This window comes from Panthera pardus, unplaced genomic scaffold, assembly GCF_024362965.1.
Source record: "Panthera pardus isolate Hobbes unplaced genomic scaffold, ASM2436296v1 HiC_scaffold_25, whole genome shotgun sequence".
Classification (NCBI taxonomy): domain Eukaryota; kingdom Metazoa; phylum Chordata; class Mammalia; order Carnivora; family Felidae; genus Panthera; species Panthera pardus.
Window position 1 is genome coordinate 33895249 of NW_026526821.1, and position 27235 is coordinate 33922483.

A 27235-nucleotide genomic window follows, 5' to 3' on the forward strand; every position below is an offset into this window, starting at 1 on the left:
TTTGGATACATATAAAATGGGCAGTACCTGGAATTCAAATTCAACTAATGAGACACAATCTATCTTGTGTGTGTCTTTTCCCATTTTCTGTGATTGACACACAGAAAGGCAGCAGCTTCTAAAGTCATTTCCCAAAGTGGGTTCTGTTTATCCCTAATAGATAACCCCTGACAGAAATACACAGAGGAACAAACATGTGTTTCATTGAAAATTATAAGTGTTTAGATGACAACCTTCCAGGTTATCTGATTTTAGTCCCTCATTGTCTTTGAGCTATTGTATGACTCTGTAAGTCATAGACATCTGATGGAAATGCAATATCACTCTTGTCTAGAAACAAACAGATGTAGTCCCATGCTGTAGACGTTCAACAGACTTCCCTTCCTGTCTTATAGAAACATCAGTATTGCTTCCATTTGCACGTTTGTCTTACTGCTCCTGATCTAGAAATGTGTCAACATTTTCTGTCTGGTTCTTTCACTGATTATGAGTTAAATAAAATCTTTAACATATACTCATTTTTATATCTCTATGTCAGTCATTTTACCTCCGGGTGAAATTGTCTTTTAACATGTGTATATATTTTTTAGGAAAGATACCACAGGTTTGGGAAAGGCTGGTAATGAGGACAGAGCACTGAGCTGAGACTCTGAGACCTGAGTCCCTACCCAGACTGCCATTAACAATGGGATGGCCACCTTTTAACTTTCTCTTGTGGAAAATTTCAAACAGATTTGAGAGCAAAGAGAACAGTATAATGACATTTTCTCCACTTAACCACTACCCAACTTTCACAGTTGCCAATTCATGGCCAATCTTATCTCTTCCATTCTCTCCCCACAGCTTGCTGTGGGATTATTTTGAAGCAAATTCTAGACATCATACCATTTCGTCTATCTTTAAAAGATAAAGTTTCTTTTTAAAAAGTCATAGCCACAATACCATTATCTTACATAAAAATCTAACAAAAATTCCTCTAAGTCATCACATATGCAGTTATATTCAGTTCAAATTGCAACTTTTCTGTCTCAAAAATAAATAAACGTTAAAAAAAAAGGGGGGGGCACCTGGGTGGCTCGGTCGGTTAAGCGTCCGACTTCAGCTCAGGTCATGATCTCACAGTTCGTGAGTTCGAGCCCCGCGTCGGGCTCTGGGCTGACAGCTTGGAGCCTGTTTCGGATTCTGTGTCTCCCTCTCTCTTGTCCCCTCCCCTGTTCATGCTCTGTCCCTCTCTGTCTCAAAAATAAATAAACGTTAAAAAAATTTTTAAAAAAATTGCAACTTTTTGGCAATTCATCTTCTGCCCCTGAACAAAATTTCTTTGGCAAAGAGAGACCAAATATCTAACACGTGTTTAACTCCACTATACTGTTTGAAGGTGCATTTTCAGGGGTACAGGTTTCCTCCACTATCCAAAAGTAGAGTGTTCCTATGAACACTTTGAAAGCCAAAATGGCATAAAGCAAAGAAGCAATTACCATTTTATATGCAAGAATTTTTTACTGTTTTCAGAACCAAAAAATAGCTTCTCTTGAGCTTTTCTGAGACCTTAGGACATACTTGGCTGAGGGATGCACAAAATCAATCAAACACAGATGCTCACAGACACGGTTCAAAGCTATAAAGGCTTGATGCTGAGATGCTGAGTGTAGGTCCATGGAAGGAGTTTGGTGGGGCCACTCAGTGCTTGGAGAGTGCTCTGCCTCCGTAAGGGCTTGCTGCAAAACAAACACTAGAAGCTATTTGCTTTTTTCACATTTTCACATTTTTTTTGGTAAAACCAACAATCCTCTTCGAATTTCTTTTTGTTAGAGAAAACAGGTATTAATGTAGGTCTTTTGTAAAAGCCAAGTGGCTTAAAGCAGACTTCCAAAAAGGTGGATTTCTAGAAGGGTGCAAGGTGGAGGATGCCTGTATGTTGATGAAATATTGCTCTTCAGAAATATTGAGCTTGGTCTGAAATTTTAGAAATCAGACCCTTGGTCAAATGCACCACTATGAATTACTACTTCAAGAAAATGAGTAGTAAGTAATTTTGAATGAGCATCTCCCATTAAGGTATTTGTCTGTATACATTTTTGGGTATCAGCTTTCCTAAAATGAGCCACTCCTTCACTATTGATCTACTTCAAGAAGTCTTATAAAATGACAATACAGTTGACCATTGAGCAACAACGGCGTTAGAGGAGCTGAACCCTCTGCACAGTTGAAAATCTGAGGATAACATTTGACTCCCTAAAAACTTGACAACTAATATCCTACTGTTGACCAGAAGCCTTACTGATAATGCAAACAGTTGATCAACACATTAAAGCATAAGCAATTACTAAAATAAGGTCTCTGAATTTTTCTACAAGTTCATGAATGTAAGAGGCATTCACTTCATATCTTTAGATTTGCCGCTAACATATAAGCCAGTAGGAAGCACTCTGGGATTAAGAGATGGAATTGTCTTCACTGTTAATGATTGGGAGGAGTCTTAGTTAGCTTGGGGTGTTATACAAAAATATCACAGATTGGTGGCTTAAACAGCAGAAATTTATTTTCTCATAATTGTGGAAGCTAGGGATTTCAAGATCAAGGTGCTAGCTGCTTTGGTTCCAGGGAGAGCTTTCCTGGCCTGCAAATAGCTGACTCTTTACTGTGTCCTCACATGGCAGAGAGAGGAAAGTGGGAGCACTCTGGTATATTTTCCTCTTCTTCTAAGGACACTGGCTCTATCATATTAGGACCCAGCCCTTATGAATTAACCTAACCTTATAACTTCCTTACAAGACTTATCTCCAAATACATTCACATTAGGGGCTAGGGCTTCAGCATATGAGTTTGAAGCGGGGGACACTAACATTCAGTCCATAATTGTAGCTTAATCCAATAATTCCATCTTTCATGAATCATTCACTCAGGTGCTCAGGCCAAAAACCTAGGAAACATTATTAATTCTTCTCTTTCCCTTTCACCTTCCACATCCAATCTAGTGGCAAAGTCCTAGTGGCTTCTTATTAAATTATATCCCAATTCCCATCACTAATCAATACTTGTGTTTCAATCACTATGGTCTAGGCTACCATTTTCTCTCACTGGAGCTGATGACCTGAAGATGAACTTGAAAACAAGTCAAATCATGTCACTCCTCTGCTTTCAACCTTACAATGACTTTTCATCACATTTGGAATAAGATCCATACTTGTTGCCAAGTGGCCTTCAACGTGTTACAGGATTTGCCACCTCCCGCCACACACACACTGAATGCTTCATCAACAACCATTCACCCTCTGTTTACTTTTACTTGAAGATATATTCTAGTTCCAGAGCCTTTGTGATTGCTCTTATTTTCCAAGAAACAGTTATCTTCTAGATTTTTCTAGAGTTGGCTCCTTCTCTTATTCAAGAAATTATTTAAATGTTGCCTTTTCAGAATGGACTTCCTTGAACACTATTTAAAATTGTATTCTCCTTCCTTAACCCCACCCCTTATCCTGCTTTATTTTCTTCATAGCACTTAGGAGAATCTGAAATTTAAGTCATTTCCCATTTGTCTATTTATTAGTATTGGTGTCCCCACTAGAATGTAAACTCCTTGAAGTCATATGCTCATCTCTCTATTCCACAGTTGCATCTCCAGTGTCCTGAATGGAGTGTGCCATATAAGATGCTATGGTAGGCTGAATGACTCCTCTCATCCCCTGCAAGATGTTCACATCCTTGTCCCTGGAACCTGTGAATATGTTACCATGGCAAAGGGATTTTACAGATGTGTTTAAATTAAGGACATTAAAATTGGAAGGTTATTCTAGACGATCTGTGTGGGCCTATATGTAATCATGAGTTTTTACAAGAGAGAGGTCATAAGGCCAATAGAGAAGAAGGTGGTGATGTGATGACAAAAGCAGAGATTGGAATGATGTGGCCAGAAACCAAAGAATGCCGGTGGCTTCTGGAAGCTGGAAGAGTGAGGGAAATGGCTTCTTTCCAGGAGCCTCCAGAAAAAATCATCCCCACTGACACCTTGATTTTAGCCCCTTGAGACCCATTTTGAACTTCTGACTTCCAGAACTGTAAGACAATAAACTTATGTTGTTTTAAGCCACTAAATTTTTAGTAATTTGTTACATACAGCAGCAGTACAAAACTGATATAGGTATATTTAATAGAGACTTGGTTAATGAAGCAATTCTATAGAACACATGGGAGGTACAACCATTTAATTAAAACCTCTTGAGTTACACTCAGAATTCTCACAAAACGTATTTCAAAAACAGTATCTGCTGTACTAGGTATTAAACTTCCAGGAAAACTGTGAAATAATAACTTCCAATTAGGCTTTATAACAGAAAATCTCAAAGTACTAACTTTTAATGTTTTCAAATCTAAAGGTAAATTATAAGAATGATTTTGAGGATTTTGAAATTATCACACACATAGGAAAAGTATCTCAAAATCTTCTAGTTAAGTGTGTATTGGGAATACTGAGTTGGTTCAGGAATCAGATTTGAGAAGGGTTCATTAGTATCTCATGGCTGTTACTGTAAATGGAAACATATCCAGTCGCTCAGTCTAATTGTTTTCTTTTTTTTTCATATAGGCTGTGATGTGTGGTTTAGAAGTTTTTATGAGAAATCCCCATCTTTCTGTGCTCGCCGAGCTAGGTCAATAATAGAAGTCTGTTGAATTTTACCTAAACTAGAGAACTTTTTGCAAACTTTTACAATAAATTCTAATTTCCTGTTGGCATTATTTTTCTGAAAGAAAACTAATTAATGATGCTTCCTTTGATGGAGAGCCTGTTTCCCCGAGTTGACAGTGGTGTCATGCTGTGAAGAATGTAGCCCTCTGGAGAGGTTTTTACATATAAAATTAAATTGCATACAGAAAACAAACACACAAACATTAGCAGTTGCACATTCTTTGCTGGGAGCTTAAGACAGAAACAGGGAGAGAAGCAGAGAGGTAGAGGCAAAATTCTTCCTGTGCTGGAGCAGCAAATTTGAGAGTTTTCTTTTTCTACACCCCAATTTACCCTGAGCAAATGAAAAGAACTGAACTGAATTAATTCTGCTAACTTGGGAACTCGTTAGAACATCTTTCACTCAAATGTGAAAATTGCTGTAAGTAAATGTTGCAGAAGAAAGAAAGAACAATTGTTTTATTTCTAGTTTTAGAAAAAGACTCAAAGTGTCAAACCCAGAGAGCAAAAAGGGGGAACAGGGTGGGGGGGAGGTGGTGGGTAAGAATATGGTCCATAGAGGCAACAAATTATATCAGCTATAATTTATTATTTCATTGTAATGTGATAGAGACAACATATTAATTTATGAGTATTTGATAACCACCACTGCCCAGTGAGGAACAGCTTAGCTATATCCTATTTCTTCCTTTGCCTTCCTCCTTCCCCCTAAACCTTATTATACAAATTCAAAGCACCCAGGTGAAGAGAGGGGCCAAAGGAAAATAGAAGATAAAAAGATTTGGAGCAGAAAAAAATGAGATTTGTGAAAATAAGAAAAAAAAAAAAAAAGGACACATGGAAGGAAAAGGGAAACAGGGGGAAAAAAATGAGAGCTTATATAAAAAGGGTCCAGGGAAAAGTTTGTAGGGCAGAGAATGAAGAATGAGCAGAGGGGTGGGAATTAAAGGATAGTCAAAACAAAGAGATGGGATGGGCTTTTTAAAAATGCTATTATGGATAATGAACTGGACTCTCCTTAGTATTTTTCCAGAGATAGGATTATTCATGTTTCCAGCTTCTGGGCTGAGTTGTGTTGGCTAGAAAACTGAACCATTTAGAGTCACTAAATGTAGACAGGTTACATTTTGGGAGTGAATTTCCAAGTCTTTGGATTTTGTGATCCAAGTGCACCTTGATTTAAATGATCACCTGAGTCAATGGTGCATTTTGGTATGAAGGCCAGACTCTTGGAACAATGAAATAAAGAAGTGGGAACTGGAGAGTGGCTTTCGAAATAACTCGAGAGAGCCAGAGCAATGTGGTTCATGCTTTGCCGAAATGAGAACTCCAATTGGGAGGGGAAGAAGGAAAAATAGCTCCAACTTGGAAATCAGATTTATGAAGCACATATAATGAATTAAATCGACATTGTCTTTAAAAAAGAAAACTTCCCTTGTGAAATTATGAACTGGACATTAGCTTTAAGACAGCTTCAATGGCTATCTAACTTCTTAAGAAATTATATTCCTTTGTCAACAGAGAAAGAAGGCCTATTTCAATCCTGCTTGGAGCAGTCGAAAGCTGCCCTGCTCCACTGGTGGTGAATAGATTCATTCCAGAAGGATCTGGCTACTGCTGTGGAAGTCAACTTCAAGCAGGGTTTGGAACCATTGGAACAGAACAATAGCTCCCAGAAACTGGAGACATTTATGGGAAATACCATGCTAAGAAAGGGCCAAATAAAAAGCTATGAGTTGTGATTTGATCATCCACCAAAATGATACAAAGATGCACAGACACACACAAAAAAGAGATGCTAGCATCTAACATCCTACACCAGGGTGATTTATGAAGTCAAAGCTAAAACAGCTGCCATTAATGTTATGAATGGTTTTGAGAGGATGTGCCCATAAGAAGTAAGTGGCTGGAAGAATTCCTAAAGCAGACTGTCTGCCAGGAGGGATGGAATGAAGCTTGGCAAATCTACTGGCTGGAGCAACTAGGTGAGCGAGCCATGGTTTGCTGGGTTTTAATCCCAAAGAGAGAGCCTCACGAATTCTCACTACTGGTGAAGCAGACCTCAGTTTGAGGAGAATAAAGAATGAATTTTAATGACCTTCAGGATCATCTAACAGGGCTGGCACCAGAGGCATTGAGCAGATTTAGGAAACTAGAAGTTATAGCAAGGATACTCCATCCTATTGAATTTTTCCCAGGTGATCATAAATAGGATCCAAAGCCCAATCAGGGACCATGAGAGACAGATCTTCTTGCAGATTGGGCACCAAATTGCTCCAGTGCAGGTAGGTATCCTATGACGAAAGGAGATTTGAAAGAACTCAGCATGGGTAAGTCCATGTAAGTAGGGATCACTCTCGGCCTTTTGGGCTGGCCAAACGTAGAGTACTGGACATAGTCAATATTTGCTTCTGTTGTGGAGAAGAGGAACTTCTCGTGGCAGCCTCTATCTCAAGGTGTCTATTAGATGAATAATCTTTCATTATAAGAGGAATGGGAACTGGAGGAGAGGAGGGGAGATTCTCGGGGGCAGAGAGGAGGGATTAAATACTAAATCTGACATGTTGGCCATTAGAGAGTTTTCCCATTCTCTGCCTCCGTTTGGGAAAGGACAATGATTAATTTTGGCAGAGGCAGCTGAACCTGACAGTTCCTCCTGTCACAGATATCTGACAGGGATTTTGATCTGCCCAGAGTAAACTAGAGAAGTTAGGGGCAATAGATGGAAAGTTTAATAGGCACATAGGCATGGGCATTCATGGCCTCCCTCCCACCTCGTCTCCCAATCAAGGAAATTTCTGGCAATGTCATTTTGGTATTTTCCACTTTCCTAGAGCTCTGTGGTCTAATTGTGCAGTGAAAGAAACTTGTAAGCCAAGATGGGTTATCTGTATTAGAAAGGATCGGTGGAGGAAAGGTCTTTCTCCCGAAAGGGTAAAAATGGAGAGGTAGTAGGCAAGAGGAAAATGGAAGGGGGAAAGACAGCAATTAATACCATATTTTGGGGATACCATAGAGAAATTTTCAGGGATATATAAAATATAAAAGGAGGGAGTAATGCTGGCTTGGGGAAGGGATTGCCTTGGGGACAAAAAGAGGCAGATAATGAAAATAATATAAAGAAATCAATGTTTATTTTGGATTGCTAGATTATGGGGGGGGGTGCACAAAATGACCCACAAAGACAAGGCTAGATAAGCCTCAGGACTTATTTAGACCCTGGTATCCTACATTGTAGCAAAGTAAAAGAGGCAAGAGAACCCACCAGTTAACTTAAGAAGAACTCAATCACTACCAAATTCATTCTTCCTAGAATTTGCACTTGCTTTCAGGGTCACCTCATCCTGTTTTCCATTGCTGGGCAGATCGTAGCTGAGCTGTGGGGCCTAATTCTGGTTCATCCTTATTCCTAGTGTGTTCTTTAAGAGACCCAACCCAAACAAGGAGCTTCATAGGCCCTCCCATCCTCAGCCAATCCCTGTTCCCTCAACCAGACAAAGTTGTCAAAAGTAACACTCAGCCCCACGGCACACTCTCTATCCCTGCTCCTAGAAACACCAAATGCCCCCAGAAAAGCAGCTCAGAACACACCAGCATGGCATTCCTGACCTTTCCATCTCCCCTAGATCCTGGCCTGGTAATCCTTCACTGTCTTGTAAACTCTGATGCCTTCAAGCACTGTGTGTGTGTGTGTGTGTGTGTGTGTGTGTGTGTGTGTGTGTGTGTCTAAAATTTATATTAATATTTTAACATACACATATAAATGTATATTTTAGAGTATGTTTTCTAGTTGCCTTAATTAGGAGGGTTGGTTAAAATTGTCTAGAACTTCACTAATAGATGTGGAAATCCCTTACTACCCCACTGTAAAGATGAGGCACAGAGAAGTTAGGTAACCTGCTCAAGTTCATACCACAGGCAAATGGTGGACCTGGGATTCAACCCAGGAAGACCTGCACCAGCATCTATTTTCTCAAGTATCTGTTCCCTGCAAGGGTGATGCACACTGCTTTCTGGTGATATAAGAACAAATCTTGGAAAATCCTGAGGAATATATTTCTAACATTCATTCCAGTATTTCTACCAAAGCTTATTATAAAGTAGTTCTGGGAATGCCTCATAATCAGAAGATTCAAAGGGCCATCCAAAAACTGGAAACACTCTGCATGGGCAAACAACACATAGAATGAAATACTATACACTAGTAGTGAAAAGGATTGAAATACTGATGATATATGTGGCACAAGCAAACCTAAAATATGCTGTTCTGAAGAAAAAAAGGACATTATTCTTTTGTGTTTTATGTTCCTTCTTCTATGTTTTTAATCATTTTTAGAAGTTTAAAGTTTTTATCTGATATTATTTCAAGGACTAGGGCAAATCTAATTCTGCTGATTAATGGTTTCCTTGCACACTTTGTAATTTTGATTGCGAGTTTATCTTAAGTGGGGCTTTATCTATGGAAATCTTAATGCCAGGTTGAGGGTGTTTTCAAGAGCACTTAGTTTTGTGGTTCCTTCTGCTAGTATGTCCCCTCCCCCCATTAGCCTTTTTATTATAATTTCTTGGTTTGGGAGCGCCTGGGTGGCTCAGTTGGTTGGGTGTTTGACTTCGGCTCAGGTCATGATCTCGCAGTCCGTGAGTTTGAGCCCCGCATCGGGCTCTCTGCTGACAGCTCAGAGCCTGGAGCCTGTTTCAGATTCTGCGTCTCCCTCTCTCTCTGACCCTCCCCCATTCATGCTCTCTGTCTCAAAAAATAAAATAAAAACGTAAAAAAAAAAATAATTTCTTGGTTTGGGGCCTGTTGAGACAATGAAACTAGTGTAAATTCAAAATTCTATATGTAAAGGTTAGGCCCATGGCTATGCACGCTTTCTCTGGGAAGCTAGTTTTGAACACACTGACCAGGCTGAGACAGGAAGCTTTATGGTAGTTTCCATGTGCAAGTGAGCAGATTTTTTTGTTTCACTGAGGATGTAGCTAGGAAGTTTCTGCAATTTCAGTTCCAACTTCTGACCTTGCTATAGTCAAGACCTTTTATCTATACCTATGTGGCCAGTAAAATACGTGCTCTGTGGTTACCTAGGGCACAGATTTCTACCTCCACCACCACCACCATCACCACCACCATCACCCACTGAGGCAGCCCCAGAACCACATCACGTTTATTTACCTCATGGTTTTCGGTCCCTGTGAATTCTTTCTTTTGCAGTTAGCTCTGCCTTTAAAAAGAGGAGTTATATTTTGCCAACACTTTGAGTTTTTAAAGTGGGATTTTCAAATTTCTGTTCCACAACACTGCTTGTCAAAAAAGTCTTGGAAATGCTAGATTAAACTCCTTGGGGAGTCACATCATTAACCTGTTAAAGGCCAAGAATTTAACCCTTTTTGGAACAATGTACACTAAGATCTCTCTTGATGGGTTTGCCCCTAAATCACCATTCTGTTTGCATATTATAAATGAGGCAGTTCTCCCTGCTCTAGAGTACTGATGGGCCTGTTTCTCAAGGTCATTACTTTAACCTGTCACTAGGATTGTATTGTACTCATGGAACAGGGGGCCTATCTTTCTGCTACAGCATGAGAGCAGAACTGTCATTTTAAAACAAATACCAATACTATATTCATAAGTGTTAAAAAGAAGAAAAAAGAAATCATCCTATTCTATGCAATTTATTGGGACAACTTTCTCTGTTAGGAGGTAATTCTTACCTTTTTTAGTATCAATAGAGTAAAGGCTCTGAAGGAGGGCCGGGTGACTTGATGCCATACTATGGAGTAGTCAAGGATATGAAAAGTCTTAGAATACTCTATACAAAATTGCTGTTAGTAAAATAATTAAAAGCTAATGGCCAACTCATAACCTGCTGGCTTCTAATACTATTAGATTGAGACTCATGCTTAAAATGTATTGCACAGAGAGCTAGAATTTGAAGACAATACCATGGAGTGGCAGCTGTGTAATTTTGTAAATCTTGCAGGTTGTCCCTTTGGGATACAAATGTGCTTTTGGTCTATCCTATGTGCACTACCAAAGTAACTAATTATAATAAGTAATTTTAGAAATTATATGCCCCACCAGTAACAACAGAACACAAAGAATTCTGATAGTATCAATCTTTCTATAGTGTCATTTTTAGGTTAACACGTTTAACCAGATGTCTATCAACTAGAATTCCATTTAGGGAGATTTATGGAGTTTATAAATTACTGATTAGATATCAAAGATATCAAAGTTGAAGAAACAGCTCATGAAAATATGAATAACAAGCTGTTTCTCTATCACTCCCTTATACAAAAGGAAAAGGAGGCCCAGAATCTATCCCAATGGCTCAGCCAAGAACCTCTCATTGAGATAAATGCTAGTCCTGTTTTTCCACATGTGCAGTGTAAAGATTATGTGTGTATGTTGGAGGGGTCCCAAATCTATCTCTGCATCAGCAACCCTGATCATGCCCTCCTGGTCACATGTACCACCTAAACTCTCACCTAGATTGGGTTCCTTTTTCACAAACTCACATTGTAATTCTTTTCCTGCTTACTAATGTCCATCTTCCCAAATAAAATATAAACTCTCTAAGAACACACCATTCACAGTTTGAAAAGTCTGGAATCTTGAAGATCAAATATAACAAAGTCCAGAAGGAAGACAAGCATTCTTCCCTCTCCTGCCACCAGTGCGTTCATGTGACTAACATTTCACATGGGCTTGCTCTTTGTGAGACGCTCAGGTGGCAAAGGTAGGAAAATGACATCACTGTGGCAGAGAGGCCAGCTCTCTAATCTCCATTTTTTATTAAGCACGTGGCAAAGTGACACATCCTAGCCTCCCTTTCGATTAGGCGTGACCCCGTGACTAAGTCTTCTCACAGGAATGAGAAAAGTAATGCGTATGTGCCTCCTGGCAGCCTGGCTTTAAGATCTCCCAGAAACACTCCTCCATGCTCTTTCCCCTTTAGACTGGTTGGATGAAAATGACCATAGCCACCTTAGACGCCATATGTTAGACAGCAAAGCCTCTCCTGACCTCTCTTGGGTCCCAGAAAAACCTACATGAAGCGGAGCAACTATTATCTGGGTTGACTGATCTAACCTAAGTGAAGAAGAAATAAAATTCTTGTTCTTAAAGCCTCTGAGATTTGGGAGTCTGTAAACACAGTCTAGACTGACCTAATACAGTCACCAATCTTGAGAAATTCACATGTTCTAAGATAGAATTCCAAATACTGTGGAATATGTTCCAGATTTGGTGTTTTTGCCTTCAGAAGCTGCAGGCTTTGCTCCCACCAAGGATGTATGACCAAGTTCATGTAGGCTGCGACACTGCATAATGGATACTTTTCTCTACATAGACAAAAAAGCCTTCTGAGGCAGTTTCTCTGAAGGAATGACTTGGCAGTATGGAAGTTTAATCATTTTCTTCTAACTGCACATCCCTTACCATCTTTCAAAAGTGAAAAATCCAGGGGCGCATGGGTGGCTCAGCCGGTAAGCGTCCAACTTCAGCTCAGGTCATTATCTCACGGTTTGTGGGTTCAAGCCCCACTTCGGTCTCTGTGCTGATGGCTTGGAGCCTGGAGCTTGCTTCAGATTCCGTGTCTCCCTCTGTCTCTGCCCCTCCCCTACTCGCTCTCTCTCTCTCTCTCTCAAAAATAAATAAACATTAAAATTTTTTTTCAAAAGTGAAAAATCCAATATCCATAGTTCAGTCCCTAAGGGCATTTAAAAGTCACCTCATCTCCTTTGTGCTTTTCCAATGCTACCATGATAAGAAGGATTAGGTGTAGACCAGAGCCTTCTGAATGCCCCAGGAGACCAGGTCAGTCCACAGTGTCTTGAAGGACTAGCAGCATCCTTTGCCATATTCACCAGCCCTGGCCACCTCCACACCTCAGGGCTGGGCCAAGGGAGACCTGACAAATGAGTAAAATGAGTTTCTATAGGCAACACAATGGCTATAACAAAGAGGAAGTCTTGGATCTTTGCACTTGTCCTTGGTTTGTGCACTTTCCAAAGTAGCTAAAAGGTACATGGTTTGCATTTCACCAAGTCAAAAAGAGGACAGAAAGAAAGGGGCGGGGGGCGGAAACAGACTGGATGCAGAATGGACAGATGAAAATTATTTTTTAACAAAGCAGTATTTTTCACTCCCTAGGTGAATGACTTTTGTGAAAATAGTTCTATGAAAAGCCATACACTGTTTTGATTTTACTTATCACTATCATTAGGTTTGGCTGCAAATAGAAGTTTACGATAAAATAAAAAGGTATATGATCAAAGATTCTATACAATTTTGTGATAAGGTGATTTGTAATTCAAGCAATATAATGCTTGAGGCTTATATCTTGATTTTCTATTACTGTTTCCAGTTACTGCAGATGCTATCTGAGGAAGCAAAGAACACATGGATGAAGAGAAAAATAATTAAATATCTCTGAGCTAAATAATTACGACTATTACAAAAAATATAAATAACAAATTTAGAATGTATTACAGTACAAATAAACAGTATTTTTAGTGTAAAAACTGCATTTGCACAAAGAAACTAATTAGGAACAAATACAATCACACTACATCGGAAACATGTTAAAATGGTCTGAGGCACACAGAAACAATGGCACAGTTCACGTGAAACTTGACCGAGAAGAGGCCATCTGAAGGCCATGTCCTGGTCTGAAACTACCAAAGGCCTTTCAACCAAATCTCCTGGTTCAGAAAAGCTACTCAAAAAGCTGCCCCATCAAGGTTCATCAGACTTGATGACTCCGTGTTTGGTTTTTCAAGACAAACTAATCTCCTGAAGAGGATTAAAATGTAGGACTGAGGTAAAGATACTGAACAAGGAGGAAGTTTTCTGTTGGCACAGAAGATTTACATGAATACTTTTCAAAATGTTGTTATAATTGATGGGATGGGTCAATTATACATTTATAATACTGGCAGATAACACTTCAACACTGAGTTGGACAGAGATAAGTTGATACACATTAGCAAAAGCACCAATCTTTCCCTTCTTTCTCTCACTTCATGCCAATTTAACATTTTATACTGAAATCTTAGGTGTACCCTATTGTTTCTACTTTTTTTTTTTTTTTTGGACTCTTTAATGCTTGCCATCCTGTAAAGCAGCATACAGGCTCCAGTCTTAAATACTTGGTCATAAAAAGTCATATGCTAAGTGCTCACTTCAGAAGACATTTTTTATCATCCTTCCCCAAAGGTGTTATGCACTGTGGACTCTGCAGGCTTATATAAACTCAAATCATGTAGCAATGCCATAGCTATCAGCAAGGATTGGGGCCATAAAAAAGTCAAAATTTGGCATTCTCTAAAGCTTGTTTACTTTTTATTACAGTCATTATTTTGGATTTCTTTTTGTAGTTAAAGAGTCCTGTGGCTAACAGGGCTCATATGCATCAGTTCAGGTGGTAAGTATGCACCCATGCAGTGCAGGGACCTGTGAAGTAGAGGAGTCCTGCCTGTCACCCCATTCAGTGCTTACACTTCAAAGGGAAGGAAAGAAGTGGGATTGTCTACTCATTGCATCAGTGGGAGAGCTCTAAGCAAGTTGGGGTGCTTTAGCAGATCTAGCAAGAGATGAATGATAAAAGAAACTAAGAAAAAGGTAGAAGTTTCAAATTTTCCTTCTAATCAGCAAAAAGACACCCTGCTCCAACTGCTCCCATGTAAAGTATTTCACTTCTATTCCAAAATCTAGAGACACTTTTATTTAATTTTCCTGATTTGAGTTACATAAAACACTATTCTGTAAGTAACTGATATTGCAACATAAGGAAGCATGATTATTTTTTAATTTTTAAAATCAAAATTGTGTTTCCATGATTTGGCTCCTGGATTAAATATATTATCCACATGAAAAATCCACAAAATCCTATTGAGGTGTTAATCTAATCATAAATTATTTTAGGTTGACTTTTTCCCTTTAGTTTTATATTCAGTAAATACTGAAAACAAACCTAAAGGCCTCAAGTGGGAAGAGATTAAATTAGATGTGTACTTATCAGTCCATTGAGTAAAAACCCCATCTTTTGCTGGGATGTTTAAAAAAAAAAATGGTACCTGTAGCCACAGATGCTCCAACTTTTAATGGACCTTCTTCGCCAAACTGTTTTCTCCTCTTCCTCCAATTTTTTACAAGTGTTGTTGAGAAAGAACATATATTTTTCTTATTATAATTAGATACTATTTGGGGTCCAATTGGAAATTGGCCTTACATTTATAAAAAGCCAAAGTGGATTTTATTTCTTCATTCCTTCCCTTCTGGTCAAACACTACACTTAAAAAAAAAAAAAAAAAGTTTTAATATAGGGGAATGGGCAAAGGGGGGAGGTTTAAACAAAAAAGTCAAATAATGAAACCTTTTTTATTCCACACCTCTGAACTTGAACTTAGTGATCTTTGAAAACTTTGTTTCAAAGAAAGAAATCCAGTGACAGAAGAGAAGAGAATGATCTAGAAAAGCTTCCCAATATTAGGCAGACATAACTGCCACCATCAGAACCATGGTGCTTGGGGTGAGGATGTATCAGAGACTTACATGGGAGGAGGGGCAGGAAATGAGCCAAAGTCAAGGTTTCCCCAGTCCCTCAGTTCTGTGATGGCTTCAAACTCAAGATTCTGTAGCTGTCTGAAGCAAAAAACTATTGGTGACTGTTAATGAACCTCACCGTACTAGGGGATGAGCCTGTCAGGTAACTGAGTTGGAAAGATGAAAAATAACCATCTCTAAAAACTAGCTTCTGTCAGAATAAAAACTCCCTTTGTGTGAGGCTTGCAACAGACCCATTCATCCAACCGAGGGTAGAGAGTTTCAGACCTCCCCCTCCTCCAATGAGCCCCTGTTCAAAGTTAATATGAGGTAAGGGTTATCTAAACAGCCAGACAGGAGTATACTGCATATTTCTTTATAAAGATGACAGAAACTTTTCGAATTTCATAAACCTGTACTACTTGTTTTTCTGTCTGGACCCAAGGGGTGTAGGATCAACTTTAGACATCTTTCATAAGCTTGGAATCTAATTTTATGAATTTATTCTAAGACATAAATCAGGTAAGACAGAAGTAGATGGATGGATTCTTTAAAAGAAATCAGGCCCCCTGGGTACTTTTAGTGGACTGAGTATTGAGAGATTTACAGGAATAAAATTCTCTACAAGATTAAGGAAGAAGGAAACGAAACCAAATCTTTCATTTCCAGATATTCACTTTCATTAATTCTTTCACCAAAAGCACATCACTGAACGAAAACCAGAAATGGTTTTGCAGTTAATAATAAAGTGGTTCAAGAGCCAAGGAACCCCTTGAGATGGAAGCAAAACAACAAAGTATTCAAGTTCTCTTCACAAGACTACCTTGTACTGGCAACACTTAGGGCACTTCTGGCTTCAAAAGAATATTGCTAAAGGAACTTTTTGAAAAAAAGTAATTACTACATTTTGGCAAAAAACAAAAACAAAAATCACTCCTATAAAACCCTTACTTCCTTTTGAATCTCCAAAGGTTACAACATTTCATTCAAGATGCTTGGCAGTCACGGGCTTTGTTTCCGGATTATGTAAACCCTTAAGTCAAGAAGGAAAGCGGCTGATGTCAACCGGCCGCTGTCTGTGGCCTATCACTGAGGAAGTATTGTGAAGCGTGTGGGGCGCCTGCAGGCCTGTGGTGGGAAGGTTGGAGATACTAAAGGTAAGAAATAAATCACAGCAAAAGAGATTCAGAGAGTTGGGATGATGTCCAAGCTCTTTTCTACCGTAATAATCCAGGGCCCTCTCAATTTCTACCTCTAAAAAAGTGTCTCTCCACCGTGGTGGCTGATGTTTCTTACATTTGACAAAAACGAATACTTCACACAAAAGACTTCCACAAGACGTCTGCTGCTTGTGAGGAGGCTCATGTTGCTTTGCTTTCATTTTATGGCGCCTGCGGGGTGCTTTCTCAGGTCAAAACTCTCTAGCCCCAAGCAAATGAATTTGTGCCCATACTAAGTGCTCAAACAGATCCTAACACCATGTTTGTCTTTCTGTTTCCTGATTGTCATGCCTGAAAGACTCTCATTAATATACATGAGGCTTAATGCCATAAGACTACATGACTAGAGATCATTTTTTAACAGAAGCTTGCTCATTCAGGAAAAAGTACGGATTTGATTTACACTGCAGACCAGAGGGAAGCTGACACAGTCCTTTGGTCTGAATTCTTGGAAACACCGTCACTAGACCTATGGGCCCTTATCGGCATGCTGACTTTTGCGCTGCCTCAATGTGTCTTCCGCCACCTCTGTGTCGGCTGGGCTGGGCTGCACAGGCGTGTCTTCTTCAGGCTCAGGTTCTCCATCCTCCTGGACCTCTCTCAGAGGCCCCTGGTCCTGGGCGTCGTTCCTCTCCTCATCCACGCGAGTGGCAGCACTGTCCTCCTCCTCGTCCTCCTCCGCTTCGTCCTCATCACCAAGGTCTTCTTTCTCTTCTTCATCATCTACAAGGCTGTCCTTGTTTTCTTCCTCATTTGAATCATCTTTTTCCTCCTCTGCATCCTGCAACTGTTCAGCTTTGTGAGCCTCCTCTGACCTCCGAGTCTGGTCTGTGGAGGGAAGAGAGGGGAACATCCTCTGAATAAACTGGTCATTCAGCAGTCAATTGAGTGTGTTTAGCTGTGAAATGAAAGGGTGGGGCCATGACCGTTTTCTCCAATCTGAAGCTATGTTATCACACTGCACAGATCTCTGTCTGGCGGTGTCCTACCTCCATCCAGGGCTTCTACATTCCTCTCTGGAAAGTTCACTAACTGTGTTGACTGATAGAGCACAGAGCCAGGGAGGGTAAAAGTTCCTTCTGGCTTACTCAGTGACCCACTCACTACTCATGGTGATTAGTTAAGAAATGTGACTTAAGCCAAGCCAATCACAGGACTTCCCAGGAGTTTTTTGGCCAGAGTCAAGAAGAAAAGCCTTCTCTCTTTCTACAGGAATTGATAAACTGATAAAATGTGAGTTAGGGCTGTTGACAGCCACTGAATCAGCCACATAGAAACAGAAACCTAACATCCCTTGGGCTGAGCTTGCAACCAGAACATCCCTAGATTTTTCAGTTATGTGAGTTAATAAAATTTCCTTTTTTTCCTAATATAAGCTTATTTAGTTAAACTTCCACATAAAATTAAGCAATTATAAAGCCTCAAAGAAGTCTTCATGCAAAGTCTCAAAACTAGGAATAAAAACGTGAAAACCCAGGGCTGTTTAGTCCCACAAACAGTGTGGAGCAGTGCAAGGATTTGGGAAGACTGTTTTTATAGGATTTAGAATAGTTACTGATGATACACGGTTGAGACTCAATAAATGTGAGTTCTCTTCCCTCATTCCAGTTTGAATGAAGGAAAAGGTGTCAACTAATTAATGAAGGGCATATACTCAAGGGGAAAAACAATGACCAAAATGAAGTATTACCTAATTTAAGGGAAGAAAAAAATCATTTTTGTTCAAATCTGACCTAGAAAACATATTTCAAAGAATTTGGTAGTAGTGATGGTTTGGTCACCTCGCGAGTCAGGGGGGAAAACTCCAGTATCTATCTGAGCACAAAAGGGCATGCCACGGAATTCCAAAACTACTCTATCACATGAGTTTATCATACTTACCAGTGCGCTCAGATAAATGCCTTGGAAGTGGTACATAGAAACATTCTGATATTATCACCAAGACCTGAAGGGAAAAAGTGATTTTACAGTGAATAGATATGACATTTATTACCAAAGAGCCTCAAATTTAGGTCTTGGATCTATAATCAGATATTTACAGACAAATAATTAGCGGTTGGTCAAAAGTCCTCAAAAAGGACAAGGGCATAATTAAGACTTTCCAATTTTTCAAATGTAACAATGTAGGAAAATATTGATTTATAACAGGGGTCACAAAGTCAAATGTCTATAGAGATCCCACCAAAAACTGGTAAATCAAACAGGTACAAGAAAATGGATACTATCAGTCAAGTCTAAAGCAGCCTTTTTAAAAACACCCCTCTGGACAAACAAAACTAGTCTGTATATGGCTGCCTCTCACCAATGCCTGAGTAAAAGGCTATTTATTTCAGGGTCTAGAATTCTTAAGAGTACCATAAGAAATTTCTACAGAAATAAATTGCAAGAAAAGTTATCAGTGATATGAACTAAACCCTATTTTAGACAGTGACTGACTTGGCTTCATCTCCGACCTTAATGAAATATGAATGAATCATTTTCTACTTGCTAGACACATCCCTCTCCCTTGATAAACTACAAGCTCCTTAGGGGCAGGTTCATCCCAGTCCCTGTTCCATGCCTAGTCCGGCATGGGCCACGGTGATGAAGCTATGGGTGTGGGGTGCAGTTAGCTGGACCCAGAATAAGCTGCAGCCATTCTTCACACCTTCCCATGCAGCATCACACAACATAAAGATACAACCAGGAAGAAGCTGCCCATTTAGAAGGACAGTGTCCTTCTTGTACCTAGCTGACTCCCAGACTTGGCCTTTAAGATAGTAATACTACTTCATACATTAGTGTTTTAAAGATGCTCTAAAATTTTAAAGAACCTGATATCATAGTTCTTTTGATTCAGTTTCATAAACATCAAATGAGTACCCTACTTTGTGTTCAGGATTATCACCATCTGTATATTCATTTACAACTTTACTCAAAATTTGGTTCATTAGGTTCAAGGTATCGTGTTAACTTCTGTGGGGACAAGTTCAAAAAAGGAAAAAAAATGGCAGTTTAAACATAAAGCAATATGGAACATGAATTTCATAAGAAAAATGAATAAAACACTTTGACAGATATTTCAAAGATTCAGATATTACAACCAGTTATGGGTTTAGGAAGGATCAAGAATGACCACTTGAAGGAGGCATCACTTAAGGCCCTGGGCATAGTCCAGAGCGGATGGGTAGTACCAGCTGCCTGGTTCGTCTAAGCTACACCAAACTGGACCATGGGGGCTCCTATATCCAGAGGAAGCCCTGAATGCAAGGCTGGGGAGACCAGTGTGGTAGGACAGTGGGATGCATAAAGCTCTGTGGGTTGGTGAGGAACAAGCTCCCTGGGCCAGCTAGAGGGCTAGGTATAGAGGGCCTAGAAAAAGACTTAAGGCATACTAACCTCAACCTTGTCTCTCATTAACTGTGTAACCCTGAACAAGTCATTTAACTGCTTTCTCACTGGAACTCTCTTAAAAGGATGGATTTGGGTTAACCTATCATCAAAGTCTATTTTATATCTAATAGTACACAATTCCATCATATAGCCTTAATTCAGAAACTGGAAGGAAAACCCTCTTATTCTCCCAGATTCTCTCAGTTCAAGATCTATTTTCTCATCTAGAGAACTATTCCCTTGGAATGGTCCACTTCCTAAGCCACTAAGAATGGCACTATTTAAAAGCAGGGTCTATAGGGGAGTAGTGCCCTTTTCTTCCTCTTCCCTTCCAGGGTTATATTTTCACATTCCAGCTGTGACCCAGGTAGATACAGATGGCCATGCAACTAAATGAGGAGGGGAGACAGATTTGCCACCTTTCACAGAGAGTGAAATCTAGGCCTCTTGATATTAGAGACCCTCCTCTGAGGGAGGCTCTGTGCTAGACACTGGGGAGCAACACACAGAAAAATAATCTACCCAAGTACCAAAATTTAGACAGTCACCACATATACCAACTGAAATGGAGACGGGAGAGTAGAGGCATATGATCGCTGCCTGTGTTTTCCACTGCTCTTCTGTTTGCCTAGAGCTTTGCTGTCTTTTATCCTTCAGAGCAGAGTCACTGATGACAGAAAACGACACTGCCACAGTGATTTCATATACAGATGATACACTTAAGGGTCTTTCCCATATTGATTTAAAATGTAAAATATACACTTGATTTCTAAAACTGGGCCCTTTGCTGACATGTGCAAAATAACATTTAGTATTAACATTTCAGCTATCGTGAGGCTCAATCACGAAAACAAACAAAAATCTAAACCAGCAGCCTTGTTTTGACTTCTCATCTTCTAAAATTAGGAAAAAGTAGAAAACATAATAGGCTTATGGGAAACAATGACTTGATCAGGAAATGACTTCTCTATGGAAAACATCCTGCCCTCCTGGCCACTGTAGAAGTTAAACTCCATAAGAATTCATACAGGGAAGAACTTCCAGGGTCACCAGGACCAAGCCTCAGGTGACTGCATGCCTGGGCTCTGCTTTCAGCCCTCAGTTAATGGCAAAGGTGACATACAAGACAGAACTGCACACCTGCAGACCTCCCTGAAGGCAACAACTCTGGTTGTTGTGTGCTTCTTTTGGTATGTATTACAGTTGTAGAAAAGGAATCAGAGATATGTGTTTGGTATTTTATGGAAATGTATTACCGGAAAATTTCTGAGTTTATTACTGCTTTGAAATTATTACTATTTTGTTAAATAGTTACTCTCCCAATTTCTTATAAAGGAATGATATTCTATATCATTTAATCACTTGAATAGTCTAGAATCAACTCTCTTGTTTCTTCAGGCCAAATCTTAATAACCCTCCTGTACTGATTATTTGAATCTAAGTTCCCAAATGAAGTTAGGGCATAGACAAGCCTGACTTGATTTCTTGAATTTAAAGTTGACCTCAAAGATAAATTTCAAAAATCCTTTATGCTGAGAAGAGTTTCCAATGGTCTTCCAAAAGGCTCACACTCAACCTACATTCTCCATAACTCCACTTGAGAACCACCCAGTATTTCATGGTGCTCCCCCTACAAAAGCCTCACACTCATGTGGCCCTAAAACACACCACCAGAACAATCCAGAACTAGACCATAGATAGGAGAAGCATATTTATATCCAGTCAGCTTTATACAAAGTCAAATACTTTTAGGCCAGTCAGTCAGGGACATGTTAGTTAGCACTAGGATTAATGCAAGCTAATGAATGACATATCTGAGTTCCATCCCCACCTGTGAAGCTAACACCAGCAGTCACAAATCAAATATACCATAATTTGAAATAAGCATGTTTGTAGCAAAACCAAATCGAATCAAATAAAAGCCTCCTTGGCTTCTTGGGAGTCTGACTTTGTCATCCCAAGTTATATATCAATATGGATAAAAGCAACTGCTAACATTTTAAGCTAATTTTTTAAAAAGAACTTGCTAATTTAAAAAAGGTAAAAAAATAAAATAAAAAGAACTTGCTAAAGAGCTGAAATGCATTATACAGTGTAAGGACAGACCTACCTAAATGTTTGTCCTTTTTACATAAATTCTTAATAATCATCAATTATTCCTATCATATAGCGTTTAGGAGCTGTGTGACAAATATATAGCACAATGGTTTTAAAGACTTATCTTGGGGCACCTGGGAGACTCAGTAAGCATCTGACTCTGGATTTTGGCTCAGGTCATGATCTCACAGTTCATGAGTTCAAGCCCTGTGTCAGGCTCTGTGCTGACACTGGGGATTGCTTGAGATTCTCTCTCCCTTCCCTGGCTTGCGCACATGTGCACTCTCTCCAAAATAAATAAACTTAAAAAAAAAAAAAGAAGAACTTATCTTAGAGCTTAAAGCTCAAATTGATCAAGTGTGGGTAAAAAGAAAGATTAAAAAATTATATAAAAGAGTAAAACATGCCAAAACCCTTGCAGTTGTCTATACAGCTAAATAAATAAATTTATTATTTCAATTCTTACCTAAAACATCTAGGAAGAAAATGCACAGATACCTATTAGATACCACTTTTTACACCGAAAGAAGACATAGTAATGTGCTTTGCATCTTATTTTTTCCCATAATAATGACTGTGTTTTTTGTCTACCTTATCTTAAAAAATCCACCTTGGGATAACTAGAGTCTATGTATAAGTAGCTGGTCAGGATTAGAGATTCAACTGGAGGATATGAACAAGAAAAAGTCATCTTGTTCACTCAAGGAACAAATTCACAGGTTTGGCCTTATCACCACAGTGTTCCAATCAAGTAGGCAATGTGTGAAATCACAGCTGACTTGGTTGTCTTGGAAACTGACTATGAATTCACATAAGGTCTCCAATTCTTTCATTACCGCCTATATTCTAGGCAGCACACATCTTCAGGATATTTCAGGATAGGATTAGGAGATAACAATTAAATGAATTTTCCATTATATCTCAAATTACCACTGACAATATCAAACAAGTAAATGCTACTTAACTTCTTAGATTATACACAAAATGATATTTGTTTATGCATCTTTTCTTTCTTGGTTGCTTTCTAGTTTTGCATAAAATCCATGTGGCTTTACAGAAAGGGGGGGGAAATGGCATTATTTCTTACCAGACCCATGAGAAGGCCAAAAATCAAGGTGGCCATGATGAAAAAGACATAAGAACACCAAGCAGGAATTCCAAGGGTCACTGTGAAATAGTTGTGAAGATGCTGTAATCAGAAGAAAAATATAAAATAAAATCTTTACTTATCACCAAATATGTTTGAATCTCCCCCCCTAGCTATAACTCAAGTCTGCAAATTATTTCTACATGTATGAGCTCCCACAAAGGTCATCCAGTCTGCATCTATATGATTCTTCAAGAACAAGTCAAATTTTACAACATTGAAAATCTGAGAGTAATAATCAAGGTCATATCTTGACCTTTGTTCTCAAGTTATATTTCTTTGAGTTCTATTTCTTTGTTCATGATCTGGTAGAACTCTGGCAGAATTGTTTTTCTAGCCCCTTCTTTCATCATTTCATAGATTCTTTTTGGTCATTCTCCCCTAATAATTCTGTATCTCAATTTTTACTCATCATATGGTATCCATAAAAAATTAAACTTCTTGGCCCTTTGTCAATTTTTAAGTGAAACTAAATTACTACTTACAGAGTATCAACCATTTAAAATGTCTCCATACTTCCTTTTTTCTAGTCAGACCATTACTCTACCCCACCCATCCTCAACAACTTTCGTAATTCACCATAAAACTGAAAATATTAAACAGAAAAAATTTTTCCAGTTAATTCATTATGAACAAATGAGATTCCATCAGTCTTTTGAGTAGAGCTCACATCCCTTCATTCTTACTGTTCCCTCAGACCCTATTTGATGTCAGATACTTTAAAAAATCAGTGAAGAGATACCATTTTTGCTAGAAATTATTTACATGCTAAGTCATACAAATATGAACCTACTAGTTTGGTGCCAAGGCCCTTTTAAATGTGGGCTTGTAGGAGCCATGCTTCACCATGATGGCTTAGTGATCATCTGTGTTAGGCCCTTCCAGCTCCAAAGCAGTCATTCACTACAATCCAAGCACTTACCGGACACAAGATGAAATGGTCCCGAGCTACATGCCACAAGCAAGCAGAGGTAACAACTGAATGACTTGCCTAGAGCTGATGAGGTGGGTGACAATGAGTCCTAGTTTCTATTTTAATATTTCTCAAAATCCAAATTACTCAAGTATCTCCTGTTGGCTTTTCCATTTATAAATGCCAATACAATTAAATAATATATTTTATTCTGGCTTAATTCTGAATGATAAACCAACAAACAAAAAAGCTAGTTAACTGGTCTAGAATAATCTGAGATCTCCTCTCTCCCAATTTCTCATTCATTAGAAGAGATAGATCTAAAGACCCAGCGAGTAATTTACATACTGATACGTGCAAAGTGTTCAACAAATACTTATTGAACAAAAAAAGATACTAGCAAATCCTTCAATTATTCATAGGAAATGCAAACAACTTGTGATTTGTAAAACTATCATCTGTGCTCTGTTGATGGAACTGTTCATCATTTCATCTTCAGCTGAGGCAATTGTTTATTAAAAATAATCTGGGGTGTCTGGGTGGCTCAGTTGGTTAAGTGTCAGACTTTAGCTCAGGTCACGATTTCACGGTTCATGAGTTCAAGCCCCGCATCAGGCTCTGTGCTGACAGCTCAGAGCCTAGAGTTTGCTTCAGATTCTGTGTCTCCCTCTCTCTCTACCCCTCCCCTGCCCACACTCTGTCTCTCTCTCAAAAATAAATAAACAATTAAACAAATTAACATTGTGCTGCCCAGTAGGCAAAAGAGGTATTTGGGATAGCAAAAGGTTGCTTTATTCAAATTCTGTTCAGTGTAAGTTCTAAAATGTATCATACAAATTCTGTGTTTTCATAGTTTATGCTTTTCTTGATGACTCAGTGCCACTATCAGGATTAAACTCTGAAATGTGCCAAAGAATTAAAAGATATGGAAAGTCAGTCTGGCTTTGTGCTGACCCATAGAAATACGCATTCTGGAGCTTGCTTTATAAATAATATCCGTCTATATGGCTGGAATGAATAATGTCCAGTTATTAGTACTTCTAGACTTTAGGTCCTTAGGCCCTTTCTGCAAAATAAATGATTAAAGTAACCTTCAAGAAATTTTCTAAGTTATTTTCTAGAATTAAGTGAATTGTTTGCCTTTGAATTATTGCATTCCAAGTCAGACATTTCTTAGTGCATTCAAAATATCTTCTTATTGTAGCAAACTCTGCTTCAATTTTCTTGTATTAACTTACCATTTAAAGGATTTATTTGAGCCTCACTTACTCTTTAAAGGATTTATTTGAGCCTCTTAGAGAAACCCTGCCATCTTGTGGTCTTTTAGTTGATTAATATTAAAGCCTCATTAACCAAGTTGTGTTTTCACAATTGCAGACATAAATCCTTATCTGTTTACTTTGTCTGAGTCCACAATAGTTTTAGAACACCTTAAGAGTGTTGGGGTTTGTGGTATTGAGTACTTGAAATTTTGATATATATATATTTTCAAGTAATAACTGATTCAAACTGATCTCAGTTTTAGATTCCTATATTTCTGTTTCTTTAATTGCCAAAGTGACAGTTTTCATTTGTGGAAAATACTGATCCTTGCTCAATATTATATCTCATTATAAGGAAGCATCTTACTGTTTCCTTAAAAAGCACAAAAATATCATCTAATGGGCCTGATGACTTATACTGCACTATTGTAATAAATAACTGAATTAGAGCTAATTTTTGGCTAGATACAGATTTGAGAGGACTGATGAAGACACCATTACAGTAGAATAAATGAGAAGAACATTCTACCCTGTGGTCAGATGGATTTAAGGAATGGAGTAAGACCAAGGCATCCATGGATCAGAGCTAGAGCCTTCTCTCTATAGAGATCTGTAACTGATCTGGGATCAGAACCACTGCAAGTCAGGTTAGATACTGCCCAAGGGCACCCATCCAGCCTAGTGTTGCACAGTCTCATTCAGAGCTGGGCTGGCCCTGAATTACACGAGAACCTTTTGGATTTTGATCCCATCAATGTGGATATACTCTGAGGACATTTGGGACAAACTCAATATCCCTTTCAAACACAGATTAGAATCCGCAAAACATCTACATGGGAGCAGCTCAGAAAGACTTTCTCTAGTAATGGCCAAGGGTTCACTTCACCTGAGATGTTTTACTCTCACACTTGCAACAAGACACAATCTTGCAGCCTCTTGTAGGCATTGAGAGAGGTATTTTGTGGGTGTACACCATCCCACTATAACATGGTTCTAGATAACTTCACAAGGAAAAAAAAACCTCAAAACAGTAAGAGATGAGATGCCACTATCTAAAACACAGAGAAATGTTTTGAGAGCTTTAAAATATACTCTTGTTAAGTGTTGGTGTGGATGTGGAGAAAAAGAACCCTCAGGCACTGCTGGTATGAATGCAAACTGGTGCAGCCAATGTGAAAACAATATGGAGTTTCCTCAAAAAGTTAAAAATAGAACTATCATGTGATCCAGTAATTCCACTACTGGATTTACCCAAAGAGTATGAAAACACCAACTGGAAAAGATACATGTACCCCTATTTTTTTTGCAGAATTATTTATAAGAGCCAAATTATGGAAGCAACCTGAGTTTCATCAACAGATGAGTGGATAAAGATGTGGTACATATGTACAATGGAATATTACTTAGCTATAAAAAATGAAATCTTGCCATTTGCAACAACATGGATGGATCTAGAGTGTAAAATGCTAAGTGAAATAAGTTATCAAAGACAAATTCATATGATTTCACTCATGTGGAATTTAAGAAACAAAACAAAGAAAAAAAAGACACAAACCAAAAAACATGTTCTTAACCATAAAGAACAAATTGATGGTTACCAGATGGGAGGTGGGTGGGGGATGGGTGAAATAGGTGAAGGGGATTAAGAGTTCACTTATCATGATGAGCACTGAGTAATATATAGAATGGCTGAGTCACTATATTGTACACTTGAAACTAATATAGCACTATTTGTTAATTACACTAGAATTAAAATTTTGGAAAAAGTAGTCCCACTTTGAAAATAAAAAAAAAAAACACTCTCATTATTTTCCAGTCTAAATACTCATGGCCTTTAATTCTCATTGCGAGGGATTCAGAGTGTTAAATCTTCTCCATCATAGACTGTCCTCCCAAAGACGCAGCATACCTTACTGCCTACATCCTTGCATAACAACCATAACACTGAAGTAAGTTACATACTATATTAGCTCAGCAAGCAGCAAAAA

At 38.7% G+C, this 27235-nt stretch overlaps 1 protein-coding gene across 1 annotated transcript in view; it reads right to left on the bottom strand.

Moving 5' to 3' along the window:
• Positions 1-7799: 7799 nt before the first annotated feature.
• TMX4 (thioredoxin related transmembrane protein 4) overlaps positions 7800-27235 on the bottom strand; it is a 49607-nt gene continuing 30171 nt past the window's right edge. Inside the window, exons 6-8 of the mRNA XM_019462549.2 lie at positions 23013-23114; positions 18338-18401; positions 7800-17284 (exon numbers count right to left, since the gene is read on the bottom strand). Of these exons, the coding sequence (XP_019318094.1) occupies positions 16926-17284; positions 18338-18401; positions 23013-23114 (525 nt within the window). The 3' untranslated portion in view covers positions 7800-16925. The remainder of the gene's footprint in view (positions 17285-18337; positions 18402-23012; positions 23115-27235) is intronic.